This window comes from Brachionichthys hirsutus, chromosome 12 (genome assembly GCF_040956055.1).
Source record: "Brachionichthys hirsutus isolate HB-005 chromosome 12, CSIRO-AGI_Bhir_v1, whole genome shotgun sequence".
Taxonomy (NCBI): domain Eukaryota; kingdom Metazoa; phylum Chordata; class Actinopteri; order Lophiiformes; family Brachionichthyidae; genus Brachionichthys; species Brachionichthys hirsutus.
In genome coordinates, this window is record NC_090908.1 from 10,080,968 (window position 1) to 10,102,710 (window position 21,743).

The 21,743-nt window shown below is 45.2% G+C and overlaps 1 protein-coding gene across 1 annotated transcript in view; it reads right to left on the reverse strand.

The window, feature by feature from the left end:
• Window positions 1–21,743, reverse strand: part of hdac4 (histone deacetylase 4) — a 76,840-nt gene that overhangs the window by 13,014 nt on the left and 42,083 nt on the right. The window contains exons 8-22 of the mRNA XM_068746572.1: window positions 18,049–18,177; window positions 17,702–17,808; window positions 17,464–17,583; window positions 16,590–16,803; window positions 15,968–16,176; window positions 10,503–10,766; window positions 9,162–9,348; window positions 8,597–8,730; window positions 7,986–8,088; window positions 6,634–6,680; window positions 3,380–3,487; window positions 2,032–2,087; window positions 1,736–1,823; window positions 617–736; window positions 434–531 (exon numbers count right to left, since the gene is read on the reverse strand). Coding sequence (XP_068602673.1) covers window positions 434–531; window positions 617–736; window positions 1,736–1,823; window positions 2,032–2,087; window positions 3,380–3,487; window positions 6,634–6,680; window positions 7,986–8,088; window positions 8,597–8,730; window positions 9,162–9,348; window positions 10,503–10,766; window positions 15,968–16,176; window positions 16,590–16,803; window positions 17,464–17,583; window positions 17,702–17,808; window positions 18,049–18,177 — 1,984 coding nt within the window. The remainder of the gene's footprint in view (window positions 1–433; window positions 532–616; window positions 737–1,735; window positions 1,824–2,031; window positions 2,088–3,379; window positions 3,488–6,633; window positions 6,681–7,985; window positions 8,089–8,596; window positions 8,731–9,161; window positions 9,349–10,502; window positions 10,767–15,967; window positions 16,177–16,589; window positions 16,804–17,463; window positions 17,584–17,701; window positions 17,809–18,048; window positions 18,178–21,743) is intronic.

Below are 21,743 nucleotides of genomic sequence, written 5' to 3' on the forward strand. Positions count from 1 at the left end.
AGATGGACACGAGGTTACGACTGTGGGTTCATCTTCAAAGACCACCGGAGCCAATCCAGGCCTGCTCCTATCCCAAGAACCAGGAATATGTGCGAGACATGGGTGTGTCTGTGATGAGTGATGCTGTACGCTTGCAGGCCTTTCAAGTTGTGTTTGTGTATGCTTTACATGTGTGAGTGTGTGTGTGTGTGTGTGTGTGTTTGGCAGCTTATAAATAACTTATAAACATCCCCCAGATAGTGGACTTAATACAAATCTGGGAGTGGAGCAGCTTCATAGCTTCTCAACAATGAACAATAGATCATTTGTCAAAGTACGCACCGCACAGCCTTCCCTCCGAGATATTTCGTGCTCGGTAGACGGCATCGCAAGGATGCAAATCCACAAATGAGGTTTGTCTTTCTAAAACAACGGGGGGATGTCATCGTTTTACCTAAAGGCAGCCAAGTACTCTGCATCGCCCACAGGAGGTTCCAGTCCTCCAGTAAAGGCCATATTCACATTGAAGCCTGCACCTGCCCCACTGCCCACCTGTAGCACAAACATGAATAGAATAAATTAAAAAAAATAGAACATTTTATCAGGTCGAAAGAGACAAACCGGCGATCCCTCCCACCTCTTCAGGTGCTCCGCTGCCAGGGAAAAAGTTTCCATCATCGTAGCGATGGAGTGAAATATAGAGAACGCTGGGGTCCGCGTAGAAGGCCTGCTGTGTGCCGTTGCCGTGGTGGACATCCTGGACACATAACAAAGGGACAGGTAAAGGTCAAATCTGAACATCTGAACTGAACATTTGTGATTCAGGAAGAAACAAGAGCAATCTCGGCATAATCGCTCTGGACTCAAACGCTAGACACGTAACAGAGGCGGCCTTGGTATGGCCGGTTTTATACAGGCAGAATGATCCATTCCTGCACCTGCACTTAAAAAACGATCAAACTGCCACAGTCAAGTCTGCGTTCTGTGGCGACGTCTAAAAGGGACGGTCAGCAGAATTTAATAAAGCACTCAGCTTACACAACCTCAATTAAATGACCTCATTGTTTATTTCCCAAGAATGCTTTAATACGCCGATCCTAAAAATGTCCTTGTTGGCTGGAGGCAGACGAGGCATGACAATGAATTTGCTGGCTGCACTAAAGTTCTCTGCGACAGACAGAGAGGAAATGAAAAGGCCTTTCAAAGGCTTTTGCGAACGGCCACGGCGAGCTGGGGATGCCACTGAAGAGCAGACACGACCGAGGCTTTGTCATACCTTCTCATAAATTATACCGTCCTTCCATTGAAGAAAAACGGCAGCGTCTGACATAATTCACGAGTCTTTGCGAGTCATTCTGTGCTTCTTATAAAACACAGTATTCAGGCTGCACTTCCAGACTCATGGCCAAATGAGTGCATACATGCATTCCTTTGATTTATTTTACACAATATCCTGTCTACTCCTTTCTGACAAGAGTCACTTACTGTGTGCGTAAGTAAAAGTCAGAGGATGAATTAAATGCAAATTTAAATTTCCATCGATTTCGTTAGAAAAAAAGAGGAGGAAATTAAATGGTTATGGAGGTTTTGCAAAGCTCTGGTCTAAATTAAAGTTCTGGGAGGTCAGGGGTCACAAAAAAACAGGAAAAAAACAAAAGCAAGGCGATTATAACTATGAAGGGTCGATAGTGCACGATAAGCAGAGCAAGATATTCTTTCCTCCTACAGTAAAGTTAGAGCTACGGTTTTAACTCACCCAGTCCACGATGAGGATTTTACTGACGTTGAGTCTCTGCTGCAGGAGTTTGGCTGCGATGGCGACGGAGTTGAAGTAACAGAAACCCCTGAAAAAAGAAAGAGGCAATAACTAGTTACTATCGCTGTCATCTTTCAATACTCTACGCCGGATCGCAGTCATGACATAACAAAGGGCAACATGACTATGTCTGCTGTTTGTGACGGAAGCAGAGGGTTCAGTATGTGACAGGGATATGTTGTGCATGAGGGTGAGCTAACAAAAAGGTTTTTAAGAGCTGGGGAAAGTTGACTTACATTGGCGTACTCTCCTCTGCATGATGTCCAGGTGGACGAACGACAGCAAACCCATTCTGTCAGGGGAAAACAAAAATCACTCACTCAGGGCAAACTTGAATGAACTGTGGGGACTCGGAGCAACTGTTCTGTGGGCTCCTAGTGCTATGTGGAGACCTTAGATAGACGTCCGGGGTGATGTGGAGCGAGGCAAGCTGGACTAATGATGTTGTGTCAGCTGCTGCGGATTAGTATCCAGCCGGCAGTTTATCGTACAGACAACTGCCTCAGCTGGTTTGAAGACACCCTTGGTTAAGGCAGGCCGGATAATACGGTACGTACATAGGTGAATGAGACACAAGGGGAGGGTGGACCGTTTCTCCGTGCAAAGGGGGGGGGGGGGACAATGGATTAAAATAGACATGGGGAGAGAAATAGAAAGCAACAGCTGTGTGTGTAAACGTGCGCATGGAGTAGATTTATGGCACACCGTGGAGTGCAGGGAATTGTTGGTGCAGGTGGAATGTGGTCATTTGGCTGGGGAGGATCCTCGGAGGGATCCTCTGTATGCATCTAAGCACATACCGTATATGTGAATGCGTGAGCGTGCATGACCGTGTGCACACTTATGCGTGATCGGGTTAGTTTGAGGGCAAGAAAATAGCTGTGAATCTGAACCGTGGTTAAAAGTAGGTCCACGTTGTTCATGTTTCACTGCATTCTTCCACCTGGGGCGTAAGATCCTTTGGATTTTCTTTCAAATATGGAAAGCGCAGATCATTATTTCTCTGAAGTAATAACGCCCGCAGAAAGAAATAATGTTAAATACTAGCGCAGCTAGCCGCCACTGAGTGTGACGGCTGCTCTGCAGGTGGTTGTGGTGTAACACTAATAAAACAGGCCTGTTAGTGGGGACCGTTGGCATTTGCAGTGCCAGCGTGCCGGGCCTCCCTGCTGGGTTCAAATAGTAAGCAGCCGCAGCCACAGACACAGGAAGGCTGGCTGGTGGGCAAAGCATGAAGGGGGCGGCGATGTCTGTCTGGGAGGTGCTAACGAGACGTTGGGATGGAAAGATCTGGAGGGGCGTTTGTCTTTATTAAAAGGCATTTGGAGCTTTAGCAATTAGCAAGAATTAGTCGAATTCAAACAGAAAAAGAAGAAAAATCTCAGCTAATTGCAGGTACTAATATTTCAACCTGAATTGAATTGAAATGACGCATCAGAGTGTGTCATAAGTTAGCATCTCGGCTATTCCATTATTGATGAGCGCTCTCAGTGAGGCACCAGACAGAACAAACCGGAATCACCCACACAGTCATGACAATCCAGGAAACAGATGCGTTGGACTCGTCAAACCGTCCCGACTGACCTTCAGCTCTGCCGACGCTACTTTGAAGACGAGCTCCACCACGGAGCCGACGGCCAGACGGGCCGCACTGGAGGAATGGACCTCGTTCCAAATAGTGTCGCTGTCCACCTGCAAAACACAAACACACAAACATGTTCTTTTATTTCACGTTTTTAGGAGGTGAAAAATATGCAATGGGGCATTGTTTTTCATTTACTGAGGGCTATTTGATGGTGTGGTTTACATCAATGCAGGATGACAGCAATACTAAAACTGAAATCCTTTCGCTTGTGTCATTTCGCAGCCTCAAAGTTAGACTTTAGGGCTTTCTGGAGCGAAAACAACAGACAAAGAATGAGGCAGTAACACATAATTATAAGTTTACTCATGCAGACAAATGGTCAAAGCTGCTAACACTAGAACACCAAGGAGTGAAGGTAAGAATATAAATGCATCAAAACACGAAGGAGCTGCTAATTATTAAGGCTTATACATTCTGGTTTGACATTTTCTTATTATATAATACACAAATCAAATCAATACCATTAACTTGATGATAAAAATCTGGATTAAAAAAATCAGAATAAGGAAACAAGCCAACAAAAAAGGTATTTATATATTCTTATTGGCCCTTATTACTGCTGGTCTTTAAGTTTAACTGAAAACGATTCAGCGGTCAGGACTGATTAATGCCGAGGCATGCTCGACCCTCAGCCCCAAACGCAACGGCACACACACACGCGCGCACACACACACACACACACACACACAAGTCAATTGGACCACAGTATTCTATGGGATTGAGAGCATGCAGGACTTTGCTCAGGATAATATACACAGCTTCATTCAGGCGCGGTAGATACTGCAGGGCAGATGGAGCGAGCGATAAACAGAGAAAAGAAGCTGGCGGAGGAAAAGAAGAAAGGGAAGGTCTGTATGTCAACGTGCATGTAATGTACACACACGTGCGGAGCGTCCGAGGCCAGAGCTCCAAGCAGGAGAGAAGCGGAGTTAGACGCGCCAGACTTTTTCATTCACGCTCACCGCCTTTCAATCAACTGCGCTGACTGGCGAAGTTAACGCCTGCCACGCAGTCGGCCCTTCGGCCAATCAGAGCGTTAAGTGACTCAACAGCTTTTCAAACCAGACAGCTCACTTTACGTTCCTCTCGCTTCCAGTCAAGGGAGTGACCAAAGCCGGGGGGGGGGGGGGAGGACGCCGTAATAACATCCACATCTTAGCTGTGCCAAGATGGACTGTCACAAAACCAAACCGTGGTGCCTTTAAGCAAAGGCTAAAACTAAAGGCGAAGCATTGCTGGCGAGTGACTGATGGAGCCGAAGGTGAGGAGCGAGTAAGTGGACGACGCCGTGCAGTAGCCGAGTCCGTGATTGAGCGGACGAGGAAATGAGGAGCCAAGTGAGTGAGTGAATGGGAAACTGAATCTCATGTACAAGTCGGGGTAATGAGCACAAACAGATGCTGCTCCAAAGCAGCATGTGGAGAGCGAGTGCTTTATGATTTCCCATGTTGATGTTAGTTTCGCCTCGAGCCAGGAGCGGGACACAAGCGCGTCAGGAAAAAGTGAAAGGGAAGGCGTGTGTGCGTGTGTCTGTGTGTGTGTGTGCGTGTGTGTGTGTGTGTGTGTGCGTCAGCAGAAAAAGAGCGGGAACGTGCTGGGATGACAGAATGATGCTACTCCTCAGGCTGACGGCCTAATTTCAGCCCCCCCCCCCCCCCCCCTGCCCCCCCCCCTCTGTAAACCTGCGTGTGCGTGTGTGATTTGTGTGTGTGCATGTGTTTGACAGGAAGACAACAATTTAGCCTCATTTGCCATTATAAAGAGCAGAACAGAGCAGCACGGAGGCCGGGCTCTTCTCGTTCCCACCACAGCACAAACGGCAGCATGAAGCCTCCAGGGAGGGAGGATGGGGGGGGGGGGGGGGGGGGGGGCTAGAACGTATGGATGACAAGAGACGGCGATGTAAAGGTTAGAGCAATATGGACAGGTTGTAAACATAATGGGAAATAAAATACATCTATAAAGAGGTGTGAGACTGTTCTGACATCCTGCTGGAACGATGTCTCTTGCTCCACTCCAAACAACTGCCTTAGCGCACAAACATCCTCCAACAAACTGCACACAAACAAAAACACCCCCCCCCCCCCCCCCCCCCACACACACCCCACACCAACGCACACACATACGCAGCTCTTATGCTGAAAACATCTGGTTATAATTAAAAGCAGCGGAAAGGCGAGCAACAGCTTTTGTTGCCTCTGGTCCTTCAGGGGTGGTGTTTTTGAGTGTGTGTGTGTGTGTGTGTGTTTGTGTGAGTGTGTGTTTGTGTGACTGTGTGTTTGTTTGGTGGAACAAGAACAAATGGGGCCATTATTTAGGCAGGGGGCAGAGAGAGAGACAGAGAGAGAGCGAAGGAGTGGGCGACGGGAAACGGTTATTACACTATTTGATGGTGCTGAAATTGGGCTCATTTATTTCACTACGAAGTCGGGCGGAGCCGCGGCAGTTGGGTATTGATTAGATTAACATTATGTTGTAAAAGCACAGAAGTCTACTGCAGTGATTTTCCACTGAATAAACCCGTGAGATAAACACTAACAATGCCCAATTAATATCAGGAATGCAAATTACAAGTACTTCATTACTCAGTGAATATTCGTACCATGACCGAAGCTTGTATTAAAAGAATAGCTAACCCCAAAATATCCAGTCATTATGTGCTCAAGCCGTGCCGACGGAAAGTTGGCTGAAGTTTAACCCCAAAATAAATTCGACGCTGTCCTCAACAACCAGAGGGGGAGGGGACTTGTATTAAAATGTAAAGAAAGAACCGAGAACGCATTTAAAATGGCTCATGCAGAACGATCCGAGTCTCCGGAAGCCACAAAATCCCAAACTGATTTTTGAGTAGTTGGACTCTTCCCTATAGCATTTAAGCTACATTCAGCGTTCACAGTGAACGGTAGATTGGACAGAAACACTTGCTGTGGCGCTCTCTGTTGGATTTGATCCAGCTTCAGATCGTCTTGTTGACCTTGTATACCAGTACAAGAACAAATAGTTGAGCGCTCCTTCCTCAAGTGAAAACCCACTAACTCTTTAAATTTAGAGGCAATAGGGAATATTTAATAAATAAAGCAAACAGGATACGCTGGGTTTAGAGGGAGAAGGATTTGGTGGACTAAAAATGTATCCCTTAGAAATGTGTGTAGATGACGACTAAATTTCATCTTTTGTGTTTTGAGTTACTCACCCCTATGCCCCCACACGGTAACCTCACAAACATGGGACTCACTGAATCTGAAACAGAGAGAAAGAAGTACAGAGTTAGGAAGAGTTGCAGCGAATTAGAGAGCAAAGGAGCAGACGGTTGGCAAAGAGGCAACGTTCGAGACGAGATGAGTGTAAGACCCCTGAAACCGAGGGATTGACTTCCTGACCTAATCCAATAGCGAGATAATTGCCATAATAGGGCAAGGTGAAGAAAAACTGAGGTCACTGCCCTGAATATCAAAAGCTCTGCAGGTGAAATCGGGGTTTTAGGGTGGAAAGACATCAGTTTGTGACAGAATTTGGAGCAAATTAACTCTGACAGTTGGGAAAATAAGCAAAACTAGCTGGCCTTTATTTAGCTTTTACGTTTTTAAATGACTGTTCAAATTAAACTTAACTGCACTTTTGTGCTAAACAAATAAAAACATTTTCCTTCATTGGATGCCAAACTCAATATGAAGTTTAATCACTCAAGTCACTGTATTAATATGCTTTTTTAAGAAAAGCTCCCAATTTGAAAACTGAAATATCAATCTAGTGCTGACAACTGGATTAGTGTTACGTTTCACGAGTACAAGAGCAGAGCTTTGGAAGCTCAATGGGCAGAACGTGGAAGTCTCATTACCGAGGTTCAGCTAAAATACATGTGCGCAAAGCGCCTGACAAAAAGAAAGGGGGGGGGGGGGGGGATCCCAACCAGATATTTAATAAAGTGTCCATGTATCCTTTAATCCTTTAATCCCTAACTAGTTGCCACCTTTGTAAGTTTCCGACTTTCATTCGTGTGTATGCAAACCCACCTGTGGGCTGAACCTTACGCAGGAGGATCTGGTCTAGCCGGAATTAAGGAGACTTAATGTCTTCACTGGAGTGAAAGCTGAGGTGACCACTGGGGGGGGGGTTTGAACCTTTACTTACACATCTACACAGGGCTACACCTGCACAAGAGCTAAGTGACTAAGCAGCCTGAGAGACTCTTAGTTAACAAGCTTCAGCGGGTCCTCGCCTTATCGCAACACCTCCGGGACTTTATTGCATTGAGCTTTTTGGCATTACGCGGTTTAGACATTATTGCAGATTCCTTTAACAGATGCTGAAGAATCCTTTGTGTCTCCTCCTTGTGTGTGCATCCAAATTTGCCTGTAACCTGTGTGTGAAATACTGCAAAACCTTACTGTAACGCTACCTAACAATATATTTCAGTGTTAAAGCTGCCACACAGATAAGATAAAGTAGGTGGATAAAGACATGGCTAGAAGTAAAATGCAGAGAAATGCATCAGTGGGGGTGTGTTTATGAGTGGGGGGGTGTATTTATGTGCAAATGTCTCACAGTCTAGTTTCTGCCGCATTGGGTTGGTTCCGTACAGCAGGACGTGGGCTTCAGAGTGGACTGTCTGCAACTCCTCCAGTGAGGCTTTCCTGCCACGGATACACTGTTCAGAGAATAGAAGCGGGTGAGAGGACATGGAGGGGGGGGGCAGAAAATAAAGAAATTATCACCTTGAAAAATAATGCACAAAATAAAGGACGGCATGGGAGTGCATGAAGGTAATCACACACACACACACTCTGAAGCTCCAGGGAGGAGAGGAGCGTCTGCACGCTTCAATCAGGATGTAGGAAGTGAGACGTACCTTAAAAAGGTTTTGTTTTTATTGGTGCCAAATGAAAATGGCTACACACTGCCCCCTTCTGGTAATCATGATAATTGGCATTCGAGGGACGCCTTTAACCCTCGATGATAATTGAAACGTCCCCCACCCCCCAGCAGAGATATATAGCTTCTTGCCGGCTTGTTTAAGTGGGTTTTAATTAAACGACTCACTGTGGCTCCTGACAGCTCAAACTCATCAGGTTTTACCTGCCATATATTTTAATACATCTTCTTAACCCAACGTCTCCGAGTCATGAAAATGTTATCACGTATAAGTGCGTCCTCACCTCACAATGCCCCCTGAGGCCTGTTTCCTGGAGTCGGGACCAGATACTCTGGATGCGTCCAGAATGCTCTGGATGACTGGTGGTGTTCCCGCACGTGCACTGGTGCTTCTGCATCAACGAGTCATACACCAGACCTGGAAAAGGCAAACGCACACATTAGCAGTGACTGTGTACCTGTGACAGCAAGGACAGGAACAGGTGTCCCCAAAAATAATCTTATAATCACACAGTGATTTATGGAGCAGTTTTCTTCATCACCTGCCTCATCATAAACAAGCGATCATGCAGAGAATGCTCCAGAGACATGAGGTTTTTTCCTCTAGTAAGTTACACTTGTACTGGGTTGCATCATCAGGGGTTCCATAATGCCTAGCAACAGCCTTGTGCATGTACACAGCCACCGTGTGGCTCATTATGCTGTGAGCTTTCCTCTATCTTGCAGTCTGCAGGAACACATCTGGTTTATTATTGCTCTACTTTAGGTAGGGTCTCTTTACTAGCGCCAATAAAACATCACGTTCATAGCCAGCTGCAGTGTGCACATGTTTATGATGTTTCGACAAACCTGTCGTAAACCGAGGCTTAGCGGCCGGTTCTTGGACTACCATGGGGAAGGAAGCCGAGGCTGGAGAAGACTGAGCCCTGGAGAGGGGGCGGTGTCCAGCGAAGCTCACCGACAACCCGGCGGCTTCCACGGAAGCTTGGTAGTTCCTCAACTGGTGGATTCGCTGCTGCTCCAACAGCAGAACCTGCTGCTCACACACAAACACACACCAATGCACACACGAGGCATGACTGCTGGATTGCAATAGCTTTCTCCTGCCAGAAGATGGCAGTGCATACTTGCTACAAAAAACGGAAAACTTGTATTCTCATTACATCCCGGTTTCACGTTCTGTATATTGATTACGTGACAACGACACATAAATATGGAACCAATGCAAGTGAATCTCTTAAATCTAGTTGGCAGGATCTGAAAATAGTGGGTTTACGATAACTTTCATGTGAGCCTTCAGGGCAAAAGAATTCAGAAAAGTCTTCCAACGATGATTATTCTAATTCTTCACTTCACATAACCGTTACACTCTCCGTGCAACAATGAAGGGAGCAGGTTAGAACAATAGAGAGATAACTCATTCATCTACTCATAAATGAGCAAGCGGAGTGAAAGCCCAACGCTTCTTCGGTACACATTAATGTTTCACTTGGGAGAACCTCATGTAAGCAATTTGGAAATATGCGAGTGATTCTTCCGCTATGGAGAGTCTCTCAAAGCAATCCTGTTCACTTCCTGTTCACTTCTTACAGGCATTTGTGCTTACAATACAGGAGGCATGGCGACAGCGAGAAGAGTGCCTGATTGAATTTGGCTGAGCTGACAGCAGGGATGGGCTAAACAGATGAGGGCATGGCGCCCTCACTGCGTAAAGGCAAGCATTTGTGTGCGTGTGTGTGTGGTTCACAGATGGAGCATGATATACATCCGTAGACACGAAAATACTTCGGGTGGGTGTACAGTGTGTATTAGAAAGGGAATGCGTGGCAATATGGAGTGGTGTTATGTGTAGGAGGCGCACATGCCCTGAGCCTTTCCAACACAATGTTCTACATTAGTAGAACATGTGTTAAATAGTTTTGTGACACGGAGGAAAAGATTTAAATATAGCTTAAAAATATGCAAGCGTGGGCTGAACTGACAGGATGGAGAGCGCAACGTTTCAGTCACCGCTCACTCCCGTCTGCCACTGCTGTGATTTTCCTCGTTTATCCGACTGAAAAATGGTGACAAATATTTCTCCTTAAACCCGAATGGGGAATTGTGTGAAAAGTGGAATCTGTCTTTTAAAATATGCTAATTTCACACGCAAACAATGTCCAATACGCAACTGTTGTCCCTCAGCCTTACCTGTCTGAACAGGTAGTCCGTCTCTGCCTGCCTCTCCCTCTCCTCTTGCTCATGGGGGTCTGGGGGCTCCTGCTTGATAACCAGCCCCCGCAGAACCCCGGTCTCCTGGGCAGATATAGAAGAGGAGGATGAAGAGGATGAAGAAAGCCCTTGGTGCTCCCTGAGTTCCTCTTCCGTTTCCTCTGGGTGACTCTGGTGCTGCCTGGCCGGGCCTGACGAGTTGGAGCTTGGAACAGAGACCTGATCGCTGGGCTTGGTCATAATCTGGAGGCCAAGAAGAGAAGATTAGGTGAGACTTTTTACTGCACATTACAGTGATTTGGAGGAACCAAATCCTTCGCCGAAGCTGAACAATCCTCAAACAAGTCTGTGAAGCTTAAGGGCTCATTTATGCTTAGCGGTGAAGACAGACACAGACAGTCTTCCTTCTTCTAAGTACATTACATACATATTTGTGCTTGTTTTAAGAGAGTTTAGGGTCATGCATGAGACGGACAAAATGGAACAATACTACTGGTAATGGTTGGGGGGGGCAGTGTGGCTACCCTTCAAGTAAAAAATGACAAATGTGTTCGGACACAACAAAGAGAAGGAAAAAATGTATGTAATTACGCAGCATAAAGGGGCCTCGACTGGTTCACGCTCAAAGCCTAGAGAAAATCTGTTTAGTTCTTTTATGAGAAATATTCTGAGAAGACAAAAGAAAAATCTCTCTAATGCAATCATGGAACTGTCCTCCCACTGAGTTTCATGGAAATCCATCCAGCGGGTTTTGCGTAACACCGCTAACAATCCAACCAACCCATAATCTAGCAAACAGATTAGCACAGGTGAAAACATAACCTCAGTGTATGGGGTTAAAATAGCAGCAACAATTATGACAAAAAACTATCATTAGCAACAGAAGATTGGTACGGGATTTACAGCCAGTGACTGGAAACGGCAAGCCTGGACACACAGCCATGTCTGACAGGAAAAAGGTGAGACGCTGGTACGGTTTGTGTGTGGGTGTGTGTGGGTGTGGTGGGGGATGTAAAATACTTATATCGCCATTACAGATCTGAGGTTTTTAAAAACTGCCTGAAAAATCCAAAAAGAAATGAAGATAGAAGTACAAACAAAGAGAGTCCAGAAACTAAAAGAGCAGTAGAGGGGGAGGACAAACATCTGTGTATGATGCACTGCTTTAAGTCAGCTGAAGCTGTTTGGGCTTCTAAAAATAGCCGCCTGATCCGTTCCAGCACGCACAAACAGCGATCTGAACGAAAAGCTAACATTAGCTTGTACACTTTGTTCACAGGGAGATAAGCTGAACCTGTACTCTGACCTCTGATCGTCACTGATACATCAGAATTTCACAAACAGGGAGATGGATTTACTTTTTTTTTTTTTTTTGCATAAACAGGAGAAAACAAAGGAAACGAACGACACAGAGAAATAAAGCTGGGTAAGTTTCTGAAGGGGTTAAATCTAGCTGCGGCAGCCGTCTCTGTCGTCAAACACGTCAACCTTGATGCTGTAGGTCACGACTGGAGTAGACTGCAGGTTGAGCATGTAAAACACACACACACACCCACAGTTGGCTGGCACATAGCCCAGGGAACAGTCCATTGACGTCAGAGAGCAGGCTCTTGCCTCATCCCAGTCCCTCTTCTCCAAACAAACTCAAAACACTCATCCACTCTCACTGCCGATTCTCACTCTTCCTGTCGCTCTTGTTTTTCTCTGTTTTTCTTCTTCCAATCTGTTTCAACAGAGGAAATAGTTGCTAGGATTTCAACCATAAGGGGGACAGACAATACATAACATTGCTTGTTGAATCAGTCAGAAGCCTGAGAATGCAGGAAGCGAAAAAAATAAAAAATAAAAATAACACTCTTTGACTCTTGCACAACATGATGTGACTGAGCCCACCTCATGATTGCTATCCTGTCTCAGGAATTGAAAGGCAAACAGTTTCAAGTGTCTTTTTGTTTCCTCTTCTTTGCAGCTAGCGCATGTCTGATTGTTAAAGCCGACTGTCTGTACAGGTAAGGCCTCTTCTCTTTGTTGAAATAAAAGAAAAACATGAAGAAAGAAAGGACGGAATGACTCGCGTTTCACAAAGCGAGGGTGAACTCGACAGATCAATGAAACCAAACACGCTACGCCACCGGGGCGTTTGAGGAGGGGTTTTTGTGATACCGGAGTCAGGGAGGGTACTTAAACATTTTGCATCCTGTTGTGCTGTTTCGGAGGAAGAAGAGGCAAAACAAATAAAAGAGCACCTGGGGACACGTCGTTTATGTATATTACATTCGTTAGAATGGGACGCCTGAGCATAAACCCGACGACTGCAGACCAGTCATAAGTCAGGATGGTTGATTTTTTTGCAGCAGCAGGGGAAAACATGGGCTGCATTTGGGTGTCTGCAGGAGCTGCTGTCAGAACCTGTTTGGCAGCTCTTGGGTGATTTTGCTGTTACTGCATCCATAAATAACATTAATACGTTGGCAGGTTATATTTCCAATACTTCATTTCCATTATTACACAACTGACTCCCTCAGTGTTTGTCTTTCCCGAATCACAGATCTGTGCTTTTATTTTAACACCGCATATAAAATGAATGTAGTATCTATCGAAAATGACCGGTGAGTTTACATTTACACTCAGAACAACCACCATTCCTTTCCTGTCTGTCAACCTTTCACCGAACAGAGAATTCCAACATGTTCCAGAACTGTGTGGATGACGGCGATATCCCATAATGTACATCAACGCAGCTAAAACTGTACAACGTAAACACCTGCCAGTCAAGTACAGGTACACTTGCTGTAAAGACAACAATAACATATTTACGTGTGGGAACCAGACCAGCTACTGGAAACCAGTGTTTACACACAACACCGATACAGAGAGGTCTCCAGCTGGCAGGTAGGTTCAAACCCAGTACCTACCAAAATGGGACAGGGGAAAATCCACACCAGAGTAAAAACTGAATCACATTGATTATTAGTGTTGTACTGTTGAAAATAAAACGAATCACACGCCGTAAAACCGCTGGTGTATAGATTTATACCAGGTGCGGTCAAAGAGAAACCTGTGGGCAGCTTCAAAACGGAGCGGAGGAGATCCTGATGATGTGGATCTCCTCCGCTCGCGGTTAACAAGGGTGAAACCATCTCCCCATTCGTGCCTATAAACACACGCTTTGTCTCTGATGCCGGCCTTGCTGTCACAGTCTGAAATGAAAGTTCACACGGAGAAATGAACAGATTCAGAAGCAAGGCAGGAAGCAAGAATTACTTGTGTTGCATAAGACAACAACAGCTGGTTTGAAGAGCTAGATTAGCTACCGTATACTTGTGTTGAGCAGGGGATGTATTAACTGCTGTAAATATTCTAATTACACCCGATTTCAACAAATGAGATCCTGGGTCCTGGGCAAAGTGCATAGTCGTTTCTAGAAAACGTAAATGTATAAAAAGCGGCACCTTTCAAAAACGGGGATGCCTCTCGCACACGTCTTTACGACATAAAATCTATACGACCACAATTTCAGGAGAAACACCAAGATAGTGTTTCCAATCCACCGGACAAACCGGCTGCGAAACGTGATCACAGGCTCCCCCCTTTGGTTCCCGAGTTTCGGTCTTGACTAAAGGCCGGAACAAACAGGAAAAAAAAGCATGCCGTACAAATGACCTTTGACCGTTTAAATAGAAAATGTCATTTCATAAATTGAGACATCTGCGCGGCATCTGTCCTAATTAGTTTATTGAGTTTTTGCTGTGTAATCATTTTGTGAGTTCACAGAGACACTGCCAACCGAAATCGAATCAGTTCCTTCCTAGACAGACGGCCTGAGAACACGATGCCATGGACCAGAACCATCACCATTATAGCAACATAAGAACAACAGTTTGAAAATTCCACATGTAACTAGGTTAACTGGTAACGGGTGATAGTCAGGGCCATCCCAGAGAGGCTTAACCCTTCACAAACACAAGATGAGATCTGTAAATATTGTTTTTTATGTATAAATAATGATTTTACGCCATCCCAGCCTTTGGAAATCGGTTCTTTGGAGACGGAACTGCATGAATTTGTCTGTGATTTGATGAACTAAATTAAAGAAAAGAAATCATATTTCACAAATGCATTCTTTTTTTAATTTTGGTAACCTCCGGCTTCTAAGAATACAACTAGAAGAAAATAGATCATAATGGCTCAAATACAGTTCCTATGTCTTTCCGTGTAACTCATATGTCACACTTCTTTAAGTGGGATGGAAAATAAATTATTAAAACTAATAAATATAACAATAAATTGTTGTTACACCTACGCTTGACTTAATTAGCTGGAGTCACAAAGAGTCACCAACAGCTCAATAACACAAGGTAATAGAGCTTAATCCCACAGGAATTACAACACACACACACACACACACTAAAATCTCCCTGTTTACAATGACCTTAAGAAGCTGTGAATCCTCTTCTCACCTTGTGTGTGTGAACACACAGGAACACGCACGCAATGATGCAGTGAGTCACACTTCCTGTGTGACCATATACGGAGGCAGCTTCCTCCAGACTGCAGTTGCCAGGGTGACGGGGAGATGTAAGCGATGCACGAACACCGACTTTCTCTGAGACTTGTAACTGCAGGCTGACTCATCCTTCTCTCGGAGCAACAACAGGAGTCACAGCCTTTAAGCCAATCAGCGTCATGTCCGGCAGTGTGAAAACGTACTCCTGATTTGTGCACATGACACTGTTGGATCTTCAAACTAAATCTAGCTTAAAACAAAGGCAAAATATGCAAGCTATAAATGATCATTTTTATTTAATTCAACACAGAGATCTAGCATGAAATGGATGAGATGCTATTATTTTTTTGGTTTAAAACAAACACACACACACACACGCTTATACACACATTCTGCTGCTCTACTACAGATGTTGACGTTTATCTTTAAGCTCTACTCACAATAAACTAATAATATCCGACGTGATTTCTGAACTTTATTTCTCTTAGATTTACTGAATTTATCCCTCAGGTACGGCGTCAAGGCTCTGTGCTGCAGCAGTCACATTATTCATGTGGTCTCGTAGTGTTTTGTCAGGTTGTGTATGTGTTATCGCATTGAAACACACTGGAAGCTTATTGTGATCAATATAATAGATGCTTTGTGGTTACTTTAGTATGACAAACTGTAGTTAGGCCTAACCTTCTCTGTCATCACTCACTTTAAACGTCGATACGCCGCAGCTCTCGACTGCCATTAAACATATTACATGCCACGCTTAAAGTTCATGCTAGTTCAACCGTCCAAGAGCAGGAAACAGATGCATTGCACTCTATGATGTTTATCTGTACTGGGGGGGGGGGGGGGGGGGGGGGGGGTATAGTCGACAATTTGCAAACGTGACTCACAAACGATTTGTCCTCTTCTAAAGCATCAAATTATTAAAGGGCCGAGTTACCTTGGTGATGATATGCTGCTGCTGGAACTGTTGTTTGTGCTTCTCCAGGAACTGCTGGTGCTGCTGCTGGACCACCAGCTGCTGCAGGGCCTGGGCCTGGCCACACTGCTGCTGAGGCAGAGGGGCCGACTGGGTTCTTCCCAGGGGACGGTGGCTCCGCGCAAGTTTGGAGACAGAGGGCGACGATAGTGGAAGGCCACCCAGACCGACTGTGGTAGACACAGGAGAACGTCATGAGCCTTTTGTATAAGCTCAGTCTGTTTGCGGTACTTTTGACTGTTACTCCTATCGCTTTTGGATCCACGTCGTTCACAGGGACAGTTTTGAAGCCATAATGGTGGGAAATAATCAGTGACTGGAGACTTGATATTGAGGTAACTTGAAAAATGTTAGCAACAGCGCAGAGGTATTTACCACTTCGCCTTCAAATCATTTTGAAGGCAAAAAAAGATATTTCAGGACAATGTATAGAAAAGGAAAAGGGTAATTACATTGAGGAACAAGTTGATTATCAGCTTGAAGTAACCGATTTAAAAATATTGCAGACGTTTATAGTCATGAAACCGGGAGTGAATCAAGTACAACTTTACAGTCAAAAGTTCACGTTGTGGTGACTACTGACCTATTGGGTTGTGGCCCTGCTCCATCAGCACCAAGTGTTGGAGAAGGGGGTTGTGACCAGCTGTACCCCCTCCAACCCCCTCCCTGTCCAGCGCTGAAGATGCCAAGTACGAGGGCAGGTGGGCAGTGGGCAGGAACGGCGAGGTCAGAGGGATACCTTGCTGCAATGCAGGCAATGCTAGACGACTCTCGCCATCTTGGTGTCCTGACAGCCCCTAGAAAGACAGAAAAAAAGAAGCTTGAGGGAAGGAAAGAGGGAGAAGGAAAAGGTAAAACGAGAGCGGGACTCTGTAGAGTCAGCTCCAATCGGACCAAACAATCCTTCACATGTCTGGCAAAGGGGCCATCCCTTCACAAAGATTCATGGAAAGTAGTCCAGCAGTTTTTGTGTTATTAGGGAAGCTTTTGAAGAACACAACCTAAAGTAGCAATATTAAAGAAACTGTTAAAAAATAAAAAAAGAGAGAGAGAGCGAGAGGATCTGTCCCTTTAGCCAGATGCACAGCAACATTTATTTCCTGGCCCATATTTCGACTGAGCGTTATGGAAGCCTGCCCAGCGCTCTTAACATAATCCTGCTGACAAACAAACCCTCCGACCACTGAACCAACAGACACATGAAAACATACCCTCTTTGTTGGAGGCGATGAGACAGAAAGGGAGTGAGATGGGGGGAAAAAGAAAACAGACAAGAGGAGGAGAGAAAGAAATAACCCCAGTTTAGACTTGTTCATAGTTGAACATTAAAGATAACTCAGTTATAATAAATCAATTATTCACTATTGTAACTTCACCGTCATGTTTCTGATATAATAGAGTCGTAAGAGTGCGTTCCTGTGCTGTGATCAGTACAGCTGTGCCTTGGCTACACTCACAGCAGCAGCAGGGCCAGTGGCTGGCAGTCCCAGGGTGATGTTGGGCAAAGATGGGGAGGTGTAGAGTGAGAGCTGGCTCATTGAGCCTTCTCTGGCAACCAACCTCTGAAGCAGGGAGGCCTGGACACACATAACATTACAGTAAATACTCCCAGAGTTGAGACATGAAGGAGACACGGTCTTCAATGCAGTACTTTGCCTCTTTTTCCACACACACACACACAGTCAGGTCGCCTACCTCTCCTGGGCTGCTGGAGATGGTGACCCCGTTCTCACTGGGGATGTTACTGGAGCTGTTGTTGGGGGAGCTGGGACCTGAGCCTGGTGCACTGTTGCAGAGAGACTCTAGAGGCACACAGCACAGAGGTTCGGTTTTTCTAGCATGCTGACCTGGGCCAATCGAGCGTCTGAGATAAAACATCCCTTGCTCTTGTTTTGTTTGTATTTGAATTAGACTTCTTTTTCAAATGATTGAATATTATTTTTTTCGTGGCAAGTAAGTTATGATATTTGATTTTTTTCCCCACTTGCCTCACAAAGAAAATCACATCTTTATCGTAAATGAAATAAAAACAAAATCCTCACCGGCCACGTCCAGAGAACGCTTCTTGGGAGTGATGGTGGGACCATCTTTTCTTCGGAGCAGAGGGCTGCTGCGGCGCTCCGTCACCTTCTGCTTTAGCCGAGAGCGAAGTTTCAGGTTGGGCTCAGAGGCTAACAACAAAGAGGGGAACAGGAGTTTGATGGTGGATAAAAACACACAGACGAATTGAGATGTCCTTTTTACGTTTGATGGAATACTAGGCCTTTGAAAATGTCTTATGTTTTTAAATACTATCCATTCCATCCCATTTCACAACTAAGAGGATAGAGCTGAGCAATGCCAGGGTTAAGTATTTGATTTCCAACCGGGCCACCCAATCTAAAAATATTAATGCGACACCCCAGATTAGTGCAGTAAATGTCAAAACTAAAGCGGTCGCTCTGCCAGGCGGCTTTGTGGTGGATTCCTGGGCTGCACAAGTGTGTGTGTGTGTGTGTGTGTGGGGGGGGGGGGGTATTTGCAGGCCAGTAGAGAGGTTAATCAGCCAGTCTCTGTAGGCTACACCGCAAGCGTTTACCGACAGATTCGGAGTCGAGGTTAGCTGCGGTCATGTGACACTGCGAATCCCTGCTACAACAGAGGAAAGCAGCCAAATGGGCAGCTTTCTTGACCCCCATGCTTAATGGCGCCGCCGCCACGCTCTGCTAATGAACACTGTGAACACATCCTGTGTGTGTGTGTGTGTCCATGATTGTTTATTTGGGTATGTGCGCGTCTCGCTTTATGGTATTTCTTGGCGCTCAGCGAAACAGAAGATAAGTGCCCGAATCGGTTGTAACAACGAGGGCAGGGAGAACAAAAGCCAAGAGTTCAGTATACCCAAGGAATCTCGGCAGAGCTTGACGACCTGACCTTTTCTGGCTGATCTCGCTTTAATGTGTCCCTACCAGCCTGCCCTAGTAACGGGCAGCTTCAATCCCACGGCACATTCCTTCCGTTCAATTAGTTGGGGCTGGACAGCTGACCAACGGTTGACCCCCATGCTTGTCCAACAAACATGTATCATCGAGACCTCGCTGAATTCATTGCCATCAAAAAAAAAGAGCTGGGATTATTTTGGTGCAGCCAAGTGGAAACAATTCATTATTATTTGTGTACTATAAAGATTTATTGTTGAAAGACTTATTAAGGGTAATCAAAAAAAAAAAAACCTTGAGCTTTAGTTTCCTGTAGCATGAAGCAACACAAAGTTTTAATGTACTTCAAAAAGGTGCAGGCACTCAATATACCTCCTGGCCATTGGGGTTGAGATGACCCATCGTAAATTTATAATGCCTAAGTACTTTTTCAAATGCACTTTCAATTTTAAGGGGAACATGCTGCTGAAGTTATAAAAGTCAATTATTTAAAAAAAGAGCTTCTTCTAAGTGGAGGGCACTCTTCCAAAGTCTTTGTTAAGAGGGATTGGGTGCATCAGGATAAAATGCTATGCATTAGCAGAAGTGGCGGAGACCATAGAGAGGGAAACACTATAGCATAAAAGTGTATTCAACTTCAATTTTACTACCGTATACTGTATAGGAAACTGTTGTAGCTTCACATTATCACAATCACTGACCTAATTAATATACTACAAAATACAACTTTAAAAATCAGAATTATATTATATAATATTACAAATCCAAACATTCAACAATAGTTTGACATGTTTGATTTTTAAGCTGCAAAGGCGGCGAAGGAACGGAGGAAGTAAAGGTGACCGAGGTCGCGTCCGGTTCTGAGCTATTAGGAAATGGACAGAGTAGAAAGTCAAAGAGGTGAGAGGGAGATTCAGAGGCCAGTAAAAGGAGAAAGAGGAGACTGAAGGAGGGCTGTGCATTCGCCAAGGGGGGTGTTCACCTTGGGACAAAGTGACTTTGAACCGTGTTAATGCCGACTGGGCAAAAGCACGCCCAGTGTGCACACGTGCAAATACGCTCACTGCTGAGGGCCTAGACTGGTTTAACTGCTGATGCTGGCGTTTTTCTGCAGCCCTTCTTCAGTCCTTCGGCGCCTTTCAACTTCTCCTCGCCCTCCCTTCTGCTTTCCTCTCCCTCGTCTTCCTCACCCTACCAATACTAAGACTCTCTCCCTCATTTTGGATTTGCCGTTTTGTTGTGCAGCATATTGCAGTATTTCAGTCAGTATTCCCAGACACATCTTATGCATCTTATGCTTAAAATGTGTTTCTTGCAGCATGCATTACCTGCGTATGTGAATAAATCCACGGTAGCATGAGACCAGAAATAAATTAGAAGGACTCCACTCCAGTACCGTCCCACGCCTACAAATTTGATGACATATCAATACCAGATTAAACGTCTCCATAAGTGGTGCTTAATATTTCAACAGGAGTGGAGGAGGAAACTGGTTCTCTGATACAAAACATATTGATCAGCTTCATTTGTTTTGACAGACGGGAGTCCCGAGCTGCAAGAGCCAAGCTGGGGGAAGCCATTCCTAGGAAGGCCAGAGTGAGGGAGATTTATGGAAATCAATAGAGTAGTTCTCTCATCAATGCAGCTTCCCAGAAATATGTGGATGATACATTACAAAATGCCAGAAGGGAATACGTATACAAACAGATAGAAATGCTTTGTAGTGACTCAAAGCATTAAATCTAAGCAATTTACAAAAGAAAAAGAGAAAAATCAAATAAAAGGTTTCTCAATAGTCCTTTACCGTTGACTTCCTCTGATTTAAATACCTGGAGGTGTTTACACTCGCTAACAAGTCAAACTTGTATCACTGGTGCTTCAAGCAAAGCGAATCATCTCTCCAGACGCCAGAGTAAATACTTCTCATCTTGATTGTTAGAAATTAAAGTAGGATGGGAGGGAGTCAACCCCAACAGACAATGCCTTGTATTGTTCGAACGACATACGGATACAATTTCACTCGCTGGACAACCTCACTAGGGCGAGTCAAACGCTAAAGCATTCGGTTGAACACGGAACGTGGAAGTGTCGTACTTTATATGGACATCCTGCAGGATTTAAATGTCCGTTGCACTTTGTGGCCGTGTGTGTGTGTGTGTGTGTGTGTGTGTGTTGAAGGGTGGGGGGGGGGGGATAAAAGAAGGGTCAGCCTGATGAGTCCGTCTTGACGACCAAACAGACTTCCTGCCGCAGCATTCAAAGTGTTCCTCTGTGTTCTCCGAGGCGTCGCCGCATAGAGCCTCTCAGAGTTGAACAATGAAGCTCTTTTTTGTGATATACTGTCTGCTTGGCCTCGCTTCTTAATGTACAATTTCAATTTACATGCACGCATCTCGGCAAAAGCGTCACGCATGACGGCTGCAGTCGTCACAGCTACGCACGACTGTGGAAACGACTGTCTTCAGCACAGTTCATCTCACTGTCTGCCTGTCTAATCTGATCTACGTCTTCTCACTGTTGACACTAATTATCTTCAATAGTGTGGCCATATATATGCAGATGTCACAACCTCTCCTCACAAGTGACACAAAGAACAAGGGCCCTGCCTCCAAACTCCAAGCCTCCTGAAAATCGGCCTTTGTCTTTATTATGCGCAGCATTTCAAGAAATTACACCCGAGTGTTGCTGACGTTCGAACGTTGCCGTCTCAGGTCGTGTGCCGGGATAAGTCGCTGCAGCCTCCAGCTCACAGCAGGTGGGCCAGAGTGGAGAGTACACAGAGTTTAACCTCCAGCTGTGACAGCAGGCAGCGGTAAAGT